General features: G+C 35.4%; 2 protein-coding genes across 2 annotated transcripts; one reads left to right on the top strand and one right to left on the bottom strand.

Moving 5' to 3' along the window:
• Positions 1–324: 324 nt before the first annotated feature.
• Positions 325–6,107, top strand: LOC113760766 (UMP-CMP kinase 3-like). The gene is made up of 10 exons (XM_027303483.1): positions 325–540; positions 2,127–2,171; positions 2,468–2,522; positions 2,700–2,817; positions 3,607–3,763; positions 3,923–4,003; positions 4,153–4,260; positions 4,366–4,437; positions 5,512–5,562; positions 5,753–6,107. Exons 2-9 carry the CDS (start codon positions 2,142–2,144, stop codon positions 5,521–5,523), a joined length of 633 nt encoding a protein of 210 aa, XP_027159284.1. The 5' UTR covers positions 325–540; positions 2,127–2,141; the 3' UTR covers positions 5,524–5,562; positions 5,753–6,107.
• A 126-nt stretch (positions 6,108–6,233) lies between these two features.
• Positions 6,234–8,426, bottom strand: LOC113760765 (50S ribosomal protein L18). The gene is made up of 2 exons (XM_027303482.1): positions 8,242–8,426; positions 6,234–7,260 (listed from the first exon to the last, which is right to left on the bottom strand). Exons 1-2 carry the CDS (start codon positions 8,413–8,415, stop codon positions 6,865–6,867), a joined length of 570 nt encoding a protein of 189 aa, XP_027159283.1. The 5' UTR covers positions 8,416–8,426; the 3' UTR covers positions 6,234–6,864.
• Between the last annotated feature and the right edge of the window lie 5,364 nt (positions 8,427–13,790).

The raw sequence follows: 13,790 nt of genomic DNA on the forward strand, positions 1-13,790 counted from the left end.
AGCACCAAAAGTGTAGCTTAGGGGTTTCAAAAATTTTGCCAAATAAATAGCAAAAATAAAGGAGGTAAATGATATTTTTAAAAGAGTAAATCTTATAAGGAGTAAAATCTCAAAAGTACTGCATGTTATTTATTAAGAGAAACATCAAAGGAGGTTTCTGATATTTTCCCCCAAAAAAAAATCATAAAATTAAATCTTCATGCTGGTTGACTGACTGGCTCAAAAAGGACAGCAGAATGTTCGGTTTGCTTGAAATTGAATGTGACATTACTATTCACTATTCACTATGTCACCTCCCCTGGTGACTGGTGAGAGGGGAAGAAGAAGATCTATAATTTGTACCGCGGGAGTGCGGGTTTCCTACCACCAACCTGTTTTAATTGGCAGTTAAAAACGATTCCCCCGCAATTATTTTCCCCTCTCTATAAATACCGAAGCTGCTGCTCTCCGTTTCTTCTCAGGCCTGTCCTAGCTGCCCAAAGCTACATCTCTCTCCTTATTTCCCTCGCTTTCATCTCTCTTATTTTCCTTCTCTACCAGGTAATCTATCTATCTATCTATCCAGAATCCTCTCAGATCTTGTCTTCTGCAATCCTTTCCGGTTAATTTGATAATTGATCTTGTGGTTTCCTTCTCTCTTTGCTCCACCGTCTTCACATTTGCTTATTTTAAAGTTCTGGTGTTTTTTTGTTATGATGTTTTTTAGTTTAGGATTGAAATTCTGTATTATTGCCTTTAGTGCTCGCAATTGTATATTGATCTCGTTGATAATTCGTTAGGCTTGATTCAGTTTTTGAGTTTTTCTTGCATTATTTATGTTAGATAGATCTTGTGGTAAAGTGTTTGTCTTCCTTGTTAAACGTCAATTTCTGTTGCTTGTTTGGCGAAGAATCATGATTTTATGCGCAAATTGTTGTTACATTTGGTTAGATTTTGCTGAATTTTGATTTTATGGTAATATACACGTATGCGAGCTTGACAAATAGGTTTCAGCGGATAATGGTTAAATTCTGTAGATCTTGTCTTGCAGTTTGATTAAATTGAATATTTTTCCCCCCTCCACAATAGTTGTAGCTCTGTAATTGGCTTTGTAACTTTCTGCTGATTAAACAACTAAATTACTTCCTTACGATGGGAATTTTGGATTTTTTTCTTGCCATGCATGATCTGCTTGATCTGTTCTTGATCTCAACAAATAGACAAAGCTTTCACCAAAGTTTGAATTTTTGTAGGGTAGATACATTTAGTTTTCTTTGATTTGTCTAGCATGCCTTCTTATTTTATATAAACCACATTTTTTTTTCATTGTTTTTCTAGAAAGTCATTCTACAATTAAAAAAAAAGATTTTGTATCGACTTTCTCTTGTTTTAGCTGAAAGATAACATTTGATGATTTCAGTGCTCAATGTCCTTTTTGCTAAAGGCTCCACTTTTGCTATAATCACTCTGCGCAAACCTTTATCTGTCAAAGAAGGCGCACAAAAATGCTTTTCTCTTTACATCCTGCATAACTTAAAGAAGTGTCAAAAGAATGGTAATGCACGTGTGTATATACACCCTGAGTCATTTGTTGTAGTTTATATCTTGAATGTGAGATGTCCTTGGGGTCCTTGGGGGGCAGTAAAAAGTTGAAGAAAAATCTTCTAATAGTATATTCATGAAGAAGGCTTGTAAAGATTGGATTTATTTGTCGTAGATTGTTGGATCCAAAAATAGAAAAATTGGTCTTACACCTAAGTAACAGATGTACTTGTTTAGGTTGTTTGAAGTCTAATTTCTGTTTCCCTTTGTCTTGTCACTTGAAGAAGATCACTTGAAAAGCTTTTGAAGATATTCAGTGGGAGGTTTTTATCTTGTCCTCTTAAACTGATTAAAGTTTAGTGTGGATAGTAATTATCAGATATGGGTAGTCTATGTCACAGGATGCTTGTGTTCTGGAATTTGGTGCAACCAGCTATTGGCTTTGAACTAGATTGCACTATAGACACGCACCTATTATATCATAATCTTGTTTTCAGCTGTCAATGATATATAACTATATGAAACCTGTATTCCTAAAATTTTTGAGTTATTCTGAGGTTTTAAACTATTGTTACCTTATGTTGATGTTTGGTTCTCTTGCACAGCTTTGGTTGGTGCTCATGGGGACTGTTCTTGATGCTGCCAGCAAGGTATATTTGCTGATCCATTTTGCATTATCAATTCTTACTGTTGCCCAAACTGCTATAATCCTCATATGATAGTCTTGTCAAGCAAAGAATTCGAGAATGCTTGAACTGATGTACTTAGAGTAACCTACGAAATGCAATTAGTTCTTTACTGGTCAAAAGTTGTTCTTATTGAAATTATCCTGTTTCAGAAAGTTTGATGTCAAGGTCAGAAATGACCGTTCTAGAGGCAAGAAACCAGAAATACCCCTCACTTATTTGGCCATGTGTCTTGTTTAACATGTGATCTTTTATTTTAGGATGCAAATGGAAGTCTGTTGACTGACAAAAAGGTTACAGTTGTTTTTGTCTTGGGTAAGTGCAGTTCTCTTGCTTTAGTTCTTTATAGATAGACAATTATGTTTTATCCTTGCATTTCCAAAAATTAGTGAAATTGGATGCTTGGCTTTATTATCTCAGTGCTTTTGGTTCTATCTTTTTAATAATTTCAATAATGGATGTTAATACCTCCTATAATTATAAAATAAACAGGTGGCCCAGGTAGTGGCAAGGGAACCCAGTGTGCTAACATTGTCGAGCATTATGGATACACCCACCTTAGTGCTGGTGATCTCCTTAGAGCAGAAATAAAATCTGGTTCGGAAAATGGGTAAAATCTCTGCTCACCATTTATAGCTGTTACTGAAACTCCACAGGCTATGAATATTCTCTTTTTATATGTGCTTTTTCTCTTGGTTCCTGGAAGCAAAATGTACAGATTTTGCTTCATTTGACATGGCTATGACTGTTTTGCTCACCTAAAGGACACTCTTGACATGGATATGACTGTGTGGTGGTCATCTGGAGGATATACTCTTGATGCGTACAACTTTACTGATGACATAGATAACTGGTTGTACAACATCTATAAGAAATTCTTGACATGTACTTGCTTTTTATAGATTTTTCTCATTTGATCATTGATAAGGGAGATTCAAAAGTTTGTGCAACTTTCTTACTACTATTTCTATGTAGATAGAAAACCATTTAGTCAAAATTGCACAATTCACTTTAAGACAAGAATGGTGTGTCTTAGTTGTTAAGTGACTGGAGTTGCTTAGAGGACCAACATAATTCATTCTCCGAGGTTGTTTAGTAGTAAATATCTCGCTTTAATCTGAATATCACAATCTCGATTTGTAAGTTTTATAATCCCTGGGCATGTACAAACATCTTTATTTCTTTACTATATTTGAGCATTTAATTCTTGGGGATTGTAAAGGTGGAAATTATCCTTTTTTCTTTTTGTTGCATATAAATCTGCCATTTTATGGAGACCTTTATTATCACTCATATTGTATCATCTATGGCCCTTGAACGTACTGATTTTTGTCTTTAATCGCTTTTTACCTTTTAAAGTCTTATGTGATTTTGATTTTTATACTCATCTACTATATAGGACAATGATTCAGAACATGATTAAGGAGGGCAAAATAGTGCCTTCTGAGGTGACAATTAAGCTTCTCCAACGAGCCATGAATGAAAGTGGCAATGACAAGTTCCTAATTGATGGTTTCCCTCGTAATGAGGAAAACCGTGCAGCCTTTGAGTTAGTTGTAAGTTTTCTGTTATACCTTCCCTTTAAATTTCATTTCATTAGTTCAGTGGACCAAATCATTGCATTTCCCACTGTTTCCTGTTGATTGTTACCTGCACTGGGAGTTTTAGACCAGTATATGTTAAAAGTTAGTGCTGCTTCATTTCTTGTTCTGCAGACTGGAATGGAACCAACATTTGTCCTTTTTTTTGATTGTCCGGAAGAAGAGATGGAAAAGCGTCTTCTGAGTCGAAACCAGGTTAGACTTGCTTTCCATTTGACAACATTGGGTATAATGTCCCCTTGTTCTACTGTCTGAAAACCAGTTAAACCTTATAGTTGCTCTCTTACTACGGTCTGAATATACCCTGCTACATATTTGATTTTGATTTCTGTTTCCATGTGAAGGGAAGAGAAGATGATAACATTGAGACAATAAGGAAGCGTTTTAGGGTTTACATGGAATCCAGTCTTCCTGTAATTGAATACTACAACTCTAAAGGGAAGGTTCGGAAGGTAATACTTTTTATATACTTCAATTTTCCATTTTCACTAAGTCTTTTTGTTCACTAAAGAAGAGGTCGAGCATAATCGGTAACTTGAAGGTTCTCTGATGTGCAGATTGATGCTGCAAAGCCTGTGGAAGAAGTATTTGGAGCTGTTAAAGAAGTTTTCACCCCATCCAATGTTGAGGTAATGCATTATAGAAACTTCCTATGCTCCATCCTTTAGAAAGGGGACAAAAACCTGAATGGGTGCTGCCAAATTATGGTTGTAACTATGTTGTGTATTTGCAGAATGATAGTAAAATCAGCCTTATTTTATATAGAATGTAAATGGGAGTGCATAATATCTTTCAGCTTAGAAAGTTACAGCAATTCTATTAAAAATTAATCATCATCATATATTTGAAACTATCATCGTATTTACCTTGAGCTTGTGTTTTTTTCTGCTGGCTTGAGGATTCAGTTGCAAATTATTGACATTGCAGCCATAGGGGTATGGATCATTGATAATTACCAAAAACATAAACAAAACAAAAAAAACTAAAAGAAGAAGAAGAAGATATGGAAGAAAAACTATTTGATCATTGAAAGAATTGAAAGAATTGATCATCGCAAAATGGCAAATAAGATCAAAGCAATTAGTACTGTTCAAAAAGGATTGTTATTCACACTCCTTCCAATTCTTTTCTGGGTTGTGTTTGCGAGTTGGCTCCCCATATTTCCAGAAACAGGAAATGAAAGTTTAAAGTTGGCTTCTAATTTTGCCACCTAGAGAACATAAGTATGAACACTGGCGTGAGATTTAAATGATAAACTGACACCAAAAAAAAAAAAAGCGTTCTTCTTTGGTTCTTGGTTTGCTGTTTGAGACAGATTATTTTAGGCAAAACAGTCTCTGTACATTGCATAAGAATTTTGATGCAGCTTTCAGGCAGTGAATACTAAGAGAATAAATGTTGCCTTTATCTATTTCCTTGAGCTCACAAACTTTTAAGGTTTTGTTGAGCTATCAGAGTCAATCCTGTCCTCATAGAAAGGATTTGCTTCCTAGTGACTGATGCATGAAAGTGTTAATATATGTTTTTTTAAGTAAATGCTTTTGGTTGAAGACTTTTTTTTTATCAGTAGAAAACCTCTCCAATGAAAACTTCTGAAAGGGAGGCTAGAAGTTTTGTGTGTCATTTTTTTGATGACCTTAGATTGCCTAATTTTCAGTCAGTTTTCCCTTCTGGGAACTAATTCTGAAGAATTTGTGGTGCAGGTTGCCGCCTAGGATAACATGTAACATACAGTACCCGAGATTCCTGTTATGGTAATATATTCAGTACTTACTCTTCTGATGCCATCTTTAGAATGGTAGTCTAATTGGTTTTTACATGCATCTGCACTATAATATATCATTCTTTAGAAATTAATAGAGTTTGGATGGCATGATGGAATTTGTTCATCAGCCATATTTGCTTCAAGTTAATGCTTCACTGATTGCGCTTTTTACTCAACAGGTATAATGTTATTGGCGGCATAATTTCTTAGCATGTCAGCAAGTGGATTTGCGGCTATACTTGTTACTCCACTAGAAAATTTGTGTTTTCTTGATTTTTTATTACTATTTAGAAGTGAGGTTGTGGCTTCCATGAGTAGGATGCCTCCGTAATGTCATATGAAGAGAATTTTTTTTGATAATAAGATCATCTCAAGTTTTTATGATTAATTGTTTCCCTTTCCCTCTAATCTCTATACAGTCTCAATGATGTGGTGCAGCGGAACTGCAGAAGTATAAAAAACTTTCTCCTTCTGTTGTTGTTAGACTACTATTGGATAAGATTTTATTCTTATCAATTTATTCTATTCCTTTTATGCATCCTCTGTTTTAGTTGCTTTGCCCCTTTTGTACGTCCAGCCGTCGAAACGGATGTCAAATAAAGCCTATCATGTTCTTTGAATTCCTCGAATTATAAAAACCAAGCACCCTGAAGCAAAGAATAAAGGACAAAATGCAAATTTGAATTTCAGACCCTGAAGAGGCATGCAAATAGTCCAGCACTCTCGCTCCATCAGTTGCAAAAATGAGCAATAATACTCTGAAGCCTGAATCACATTCTAAGCTTCCAAGCTTGAATGTTCATTTTCTTGTTTACATTTCTCCTGTTGGGCTGCCACAACAAGAAGGCATCTGGTAAAGACCTCTGCCTCTACACAATGTTTTCATCAGTCATCACTCCATCGGCTGAAAAACTATAACGCCCAGACATCCTCCTGTGATTTCTTTTGCAATGCATAAGGTGGGAAGAAAACTTCCTCTTCTATGTAAAACTAGAAAACTTGATGAAAGAAATCTTTTCTTCATCATTCCATAGCAAGGTTGTAGCCTGCAATATAAACAATCAGAGGAAGAGGTACAATAAGAATGGCAGCAGGTTTCCAAATCAAAGCAAGGTACATCCTGGATGCTGCATTTTGTCATACACTAATTCTACTTCCTCGTCACGTTCTAGTAAACATTCTTCCGTATTTCATATGCCTTTACAGTACTTCAAGCCACAGTAGAAAGAAGTTACATTCTGCGGAGATGGTGGAGCAGTGGCAGGAAAGGCCAAAAAGCAGCAGCAAAAGTCTAGACAAAAATAATACCATTCTCCTGGATGGTATCAAGAATAATTGCAAGTCTGCCTTCAATCCGCTGGTTTTTGTCAGGTTCATAGGCAATTGCAAAGACATCAGCTTCTTTTGACCGTTCTGCAATAAGTTTCCCAATTACTCTGCAAGCATTGTTGTCAGTAAGAGACGGTAATGTGTTCCGAAGATCCTTGGCATTGGTTGTTGCCACAGATATCACCTTGCTGGTTCCCCTATGCATCACTTTAGCATGGATAAATCGTTTTGAGAAGAAAACATTGAGTAGAAATGGTCTCATGTACATGTCTGTCCGTTGTTTCCATGATTTTCTGTTAGGCTTTTTGGCTGCTTCACTTCGAGATCTCCGAGTCCAGGCAGCTTCAACAACAAAAGTCTAAAACATGTTGAAATAAATGTACATTACTTAAAAAAGCATTTGCTGCTTTTCTACTGAGCCCATCATTTCTCATTTGAAGATTACATCTAAAGTGTGAACTACGATGCATCAGAGGCAAACCGAAACTCTGCACTGGACACCCTAATTCAGACTATATTATTACCCTGAAAGTTTGTGCAACAACTAAAATGTACTTTCACTATGTGACATACACACTACCCCTTTAGGAAGAGAACGATTTTCAGTAAGGGTGCTGATAATTTCCCAACAAGCTTTCAATTCACAGTCGAATCATGTATAATCAGCCAAATGCAAATGAAATCTGCAGCCCGTATAACGTGTAGTCACATTACCTGCATACTAACACTACACGTATTATCATTGGAAGACTGAAGATTCTATGCCTTAAAAGTACTTAATTGTCTAAAAAGTTGCACCATATATCCTCTGCAACCTAATTTATCTAGTCATTAATTCAACAACAGGGTCATTTAGAAAAGCAATTTTCCTCCAGATACTTGACCAAGGTATGTTTTAACAATAATGATGATAATAATATACAAATAAACATAAATCACCTGTATATGCAATCTTAACCAAGTGCTTTCGGGCCCTTAATGTCTCACCCAGCAATAACTTTACACAAATAAAAATTCAACAGAGAAACTATAATTCTTAAACCATAACATTTCCCCAAAGATAAGTTCTTTAATCTTTCAGACTCAATTATTTCAGCAAAGAACTGGTGGACGTGCTTCTCCTGCACGTTACTTTGTTCATCTTTTATATTTTCGTCTTTAAGAAACTAAAATTGACAATTCCTGATGCACAAGATAGTCTCAGACGACAATGTTTCAGCAAATTCAAGCATCTTTTCAGGATATTAAATGAATCGAGCACCAAAAAAGCTCCAAGAAATGAATTTTACAGCACGAAGCGGAAAAAGAAAGAGCTTTGGAAAATGGGATTTATCCAAACCTGCTTATGAAGGAGATTCAAAGGGCTTGACGGGGAAGTAGTAGTGATGGAAAGATTCAGCTTTGGTAGAGAAGAAGACCATGAAAGTGAAGCGGGATTTTCTTTTCCTGTTGAAATAAATTGAGAGGAGAGAGTGAAAGATAAAGTGGGTTTTGAAGAAATGTGAGCAGACATCTCTCAACAAATGCTATGGTAGACATGACCAGAAGTTTGGGAGTAGATATATAAGATACTTTAGACAGTTGGGTTCATCTGTAAATATTTGTGCATCAGTGACCCGAAATGAAATAGAAGTTCATCATTCGGGCCATCAACTAGCAAGGCCAGTTCCCAGGCACTGTTCTTTATGGCCTTGGGGCTTTTGGGCTCAATCTTAAATTGGGCTTTTGGGACTATACCAACAAGGCCAGGTTGAAGTTTGAGTCTTTGGCAAGGTGTATTGGAGGATATTTTTTTCAATATATATATATATTTTTTATTATACGTGGAAGGTCTCGAATTCGAAATCTCTCATTTATACTCCTTCCTCCGTATCACCCTACTTCCAATCCTCAGTCCTCTTGAGAAGCCCCCTTACCAAGTCTCATCATAAAATTTTGACATGCATAACAAATCACGTGATATTACTTATCCTATTTAACATTTCAAATACGACTTGCCTCTTGTTCCGGAGATTGCTAAATAATTAACGAAAAATCACATGAAACAAAATTCTATAAACCCTAAATTGGTGTCACCCAACCCATTCCTCAGGTGTACCAAAGGACTTAGCAATTGGTTGAGTAGGTACATGGCATTGAAATTGCATTGTCGGGCTCCTCTTTTCCTCCTCTAAAAAGTTTAGAGTGTTGTGAAACTAATAAAATAAACCACCAAAAGTAGGGATTGGAATAGTAGAGTGAAAAGCGGAGAGAGATAGAAGAACTATAGTAGTATTCTATTCACTGATCAAAGTACTTTCAAGTTACAAATGAAATAGGATTCACCCTATATATAGGTGATCCAAGATCAAAGGTACATGAACCCTATTAAATACTAATACATGAATTTAGTACTTCAAGTACATCCATAAATAGGTTCATCCAATGTACCAATGAACCTGGAGAGAATACATGTATCTTCCTTCTTGAGAATATAAACGGACATCCACATCTTATAATTATTTCATAACATATAGTATTTTTTAAATGGAAAAAATTAGATTCTTGATGATAATGAACCACACACTCGATTCCACAAGCAGAAATCGTGTTTAAGAACAGGGATATTATAGAAGTATTGAGATGTGACTAGGAATATAATTAAATGAATCATTTTGGAATGAAGAAAACTCGAGTATCGTCGGTTCTATCTAGCATAAAATCATATAGTAGATGCTATCACAGCATAATACTTTTCATGTATGTCGTCAACTTCCTCCACGCCACGAAAAAAAGAAAAAAAAAACAATGTGGCTATGATTCCATTTGTGAAAATGTAAAGCAAAACAACCTTCTTAAATTCCCAAAGAGATAGGAAAATTGTTAAGAGAAAATAAAACATTTTCTACTCAGTTTCAATGAGAAATGTCATATGACTCGTATCCCATGGTTTTTCGAGAGCTCACTCACTTTTTATGCACCTTAGCTCCTTGAAACATACAGGCTACTATTTCATCTAAATACCAAAGGGGAAAAAAGAAGAAAAATGGATAAAGATGGCTGTCATGTCATTCATAGAAGATCGTGTATGTTTCAAGGATTCGGCTTAGCTCGGATTTGCTTAAGCAGGTCTCGTGTTCGAGTTCTAGTGTACGCAGGCACCCCTGTTGGGAGACTCACCCACCATAGTCAGGTGCGCGACGCGGGTCGGATCCGGATTAGTCCGGGAAAAGCTTCGAATACCGGGCGGGCAACCAAAAAAAAAATAGAAGATCATGTATTTCACGCGGATGGGCCTTACAAGTTCTATTTCCCACAAATTTGTCCTTTAGTATAATTGAATTGAAAAATAATATAACAAAAATTTAAATATAGTATAACTGAGTCAAAAAATAATGTAATAAAAATATAAAAATTACTAATTCACCTCGAAATGGAGTAAAATATATAATTTGTCAGGCCTCGGATCATTTTTTTTTTTTGAAAAAATAAAATGAATCTCGACAGATTTTAACAGTGAAGTAGACTATACAACTCGAGATATCTATTTATTTGGTAGCTTTTGTTTGTATTGATTTATACTACCTTTATAACAAGACAGGCACACTCTCACCTAAACATTTTTTTCCCCAAAGAATGAGATTTGATTGTAATTGTTCGGAGCAAGCAATGAGTTGAAAAGTAAAGTATTAAAACCTTTCTAATATTTTCTTTTGGTGGTTTGCCTTTTTCGGTATTTTGTGAACTTGACGGATAAGTCGTACAATACTGCTACTAAACTTTGTGAATGGGCGAAGGTTTCACCCAATTGCAAAGGAAAGGATAGGGATAATGAATTATAAATAAAGCAATAATAAAAAATGGAGTACAGTCGGACCAAATATTTTTTCAAAGAAAAAGCTCTCTTTCTACGTAATTGATATGTAGTTCTTATACGCCTTGAGGCCTCCAAGTTAATTAACCAACAGCCGTCAGGGTTGTTGGCTTCGTGCTTCATCTTACAGATTAGGGTTTGAACCTCGCTGTTAAGTTTGGGAGGTAAGGAGAGATTACAGGAGTGACGTAATGATATAAAAAAAAAGGTATCTAATTTTACTCGTTTCTCACAATTTGAGTTAAATATGCATTAACACATTTGTTATAAAATGAAAAAAAATTTGACATACTAGGATTCCTATTAATTTTTTTTTTTTTTTATGGATGAATGATGATACATCTAAGATAAATAGGTTGATTTTTTTTTCCAAACAGTAATAGATTAGCACAATAGATAGACAGGGGGTGACATCCATAGTAATATATTGTCAATGTATAGGGATTGACTCAATTTGTCAGCTGGTAAGGTTCGTTCACTGTTTGCTCGAGGGAAATTTGAATGGGATTCTCACTACGAGCATTTGCAATTGGTATAGAACCCCAATGTCATGTCTTATTCCCAAGTGTGGAATGGTTAAACTTCCAAACATGATCAAAAGACCCTCTTCTCTTCTCTTCTCTCTAGTAACTTTTCTCACTTCTTCTCTTCTCACAAACTCCCAGACTAGCTTTGCTGACATTGCTCAATCTGTCTTTTTTTTTTTATTATTATTTATAAATGTCTGTCACAAACTAATTATTTTTAGCTATCCAATTAATATTAGGACAATTTTGGCTTAATCACATAATAATGATAACTTATAAGACACAAATTGACAGACCAAGATTTCAAAAAATAATTAAATTGACCTACACAAGTTGGTTGTTTTTTGTTTTTTAACCCACAAAGAAAGCAAACATGGCTTGAGCCTTGAGTTCAGTATCCCTCCAGGCTTCAAAGGGATCTACGTCCTCTCTCTGGCTTATTATTGGAGTACGCCAAGAACATGCTTTTGCTTTCAGTACATGGGATGTCAGTCATGGTAATACTTGGCCGTCGTGTGTATGGATCAATCTCCAAACATAAGCAATGGTTTACTTGAAATTTGGCAAAGCTCTTTCTAGTTTTCCAAACAAAAGGTTGGACCACCACCACCACCACCACCAGGGTCGTCCACTATCCAAACAATTTGCATCTACTCTCTAATCATGATCTTAATTAATTAAATTCATAATTTTTGTTTTATATATATTAAAAAAAATCTCAAATATCAATGAGTTGTTTTACATCCACTTGGAAGTACACATCAGTCATCTCGGCAGCAAGAGAGAATATCAGCCACGAAGATCACCACCTTGCACCAACTTTTCTTCTTGAATGAAGGAGGAGATTTTGATGGAGAAAGAGTAAAAAAAGATGCGAAATCCGACTTTGTTTTCCCTGTTTCGTTACGTTCTGCTTAATTTTTCATGCAACAGATTAATCAAGACCACGGCTTGCTATCCTGAAGAGTTCATTTTGGTAATGAAGAGATAATATAATACATGTTTTGTTTTAACTTGCTTGTATACCATCTAATGTTACATGAACAAACAATTGGTGTTGCTTCAAAGAATGTACAACTAATTGGATTCTCAGGAATCAACCTTCAAAAAAAAAATACTAAAAAATCACTACCCTCTATATATATATATATATAACAAAGCAACTCAAACAAAATGAGCTAAGACGACTAGGCAAAGAAGAAAAGAAAAGGCCGCGGCGTGGATGGTCCAGTACTTGGGTTGAAAGCAAAATTCTCCAACTCCATAGCCATGGCGGCCGCAAGCAAGATCATTATCAACTTTCTATTTCTCAGCATCATCTCCATCTGCCGTCTGGTCTTCATCAAATGGTTTCACGGGGATCAAAGTCTGCGCTTCTTATCTTCAACCTTCGTCCGTTCTAAGTCTTCAGATAAAACTACGAAGAAGAAAAAATGCTTACATTATTGTACGGTGTGCCTCGCCGACATAAATGGTGATGAGAAGTACAGACAACTGCCCAAATGCAGCCATTGCTTCCATGTCGAATGCATCGATAAGTGGTTTGAATCATCCCACCATTTTACATGCCCATTATGCAGAAGTGAAGTCCCTCGTCATCTGCATTCACGTGATCGCAAGTACTACAAGTTCTTCTTCTCCCCTAATATTCTTTCATTTTCTAAGTATTTTCTCAGAACCATTTCTTTCCATTTTGACCAAGATCCTAACGTGATGTTCTGTGAAAACAGGCGCTTTGTTGCCTAGCTGCAAATACATACATACAGATTATCTTTCTTTTTCGCAGCTTCTTTATGATATGTATTGATACTTCTTTAGAAATTAAAAAATGATGCTTATAATTAGTGCGCCCAACCTCCCGAGAGAAAACAAGTACAAATTTCGTCCCATTTTTCGGAAAGGAAAATAGACCCTTTTTTAAAAAAAAAAAAAGAAAAGAAAGGAAAATAGACTTGTTGTTTCGCAAATGATTTTCTGTTCGACTTCCTTTTTTATTTATTTTTCTTGTCCTTTTAAGCTTCAAAGATTACTTACAAGTAGAACACAAAAGATAATAGACTAAAAAACAATATATAATAGAAAAATAATAGAAAATTCATTAAAAACTCACTTTTTTTAGTAAAATTTAGTTTTCCTTTTAATCTATAATCTTTTGTATTATACTCTGTTGTTGGTAGTGTTAGAACTTAAAAGGACAAGAAAAAGAATTATTAAAATATGATGTTTATGAAAAATATACAGTCAATTAATAGATGTTGAAATAGAAAATAGTATTAAAAAAAGTGGTATAAAAGATCTTTTGCGTCTTCACATGGTAAAGCTATGAAATGTGGACAAGAATAGGGGGCATGACTCATCGTACCAGAGTGGTTGCAATTCGAACACAAGCATTCAAGCAAATAATCTACACGAACAAAAGTAATTCTATAGACGGGACGGGATTCCCTCAACCAATACTCCGACTCCAGTATTTCTGCTTAGGACATCTCTTGTTTGCACTGCATTTTG

Source organism: Coffea eugenioides, chromosome 2, assembly GCF_003713205.1.
Source record: "Coffea eugenioides isolate CCC68of chromosome 2, Ceug_1.0, whole genome shotgun sequence".
Taxonomy (NCBI): Eukaryota; Viridiplantae; Streptophyta; class Magnoliopsida; order Gentianales; family Rubiaceae; genus Coffea; species Coffea eugenioides.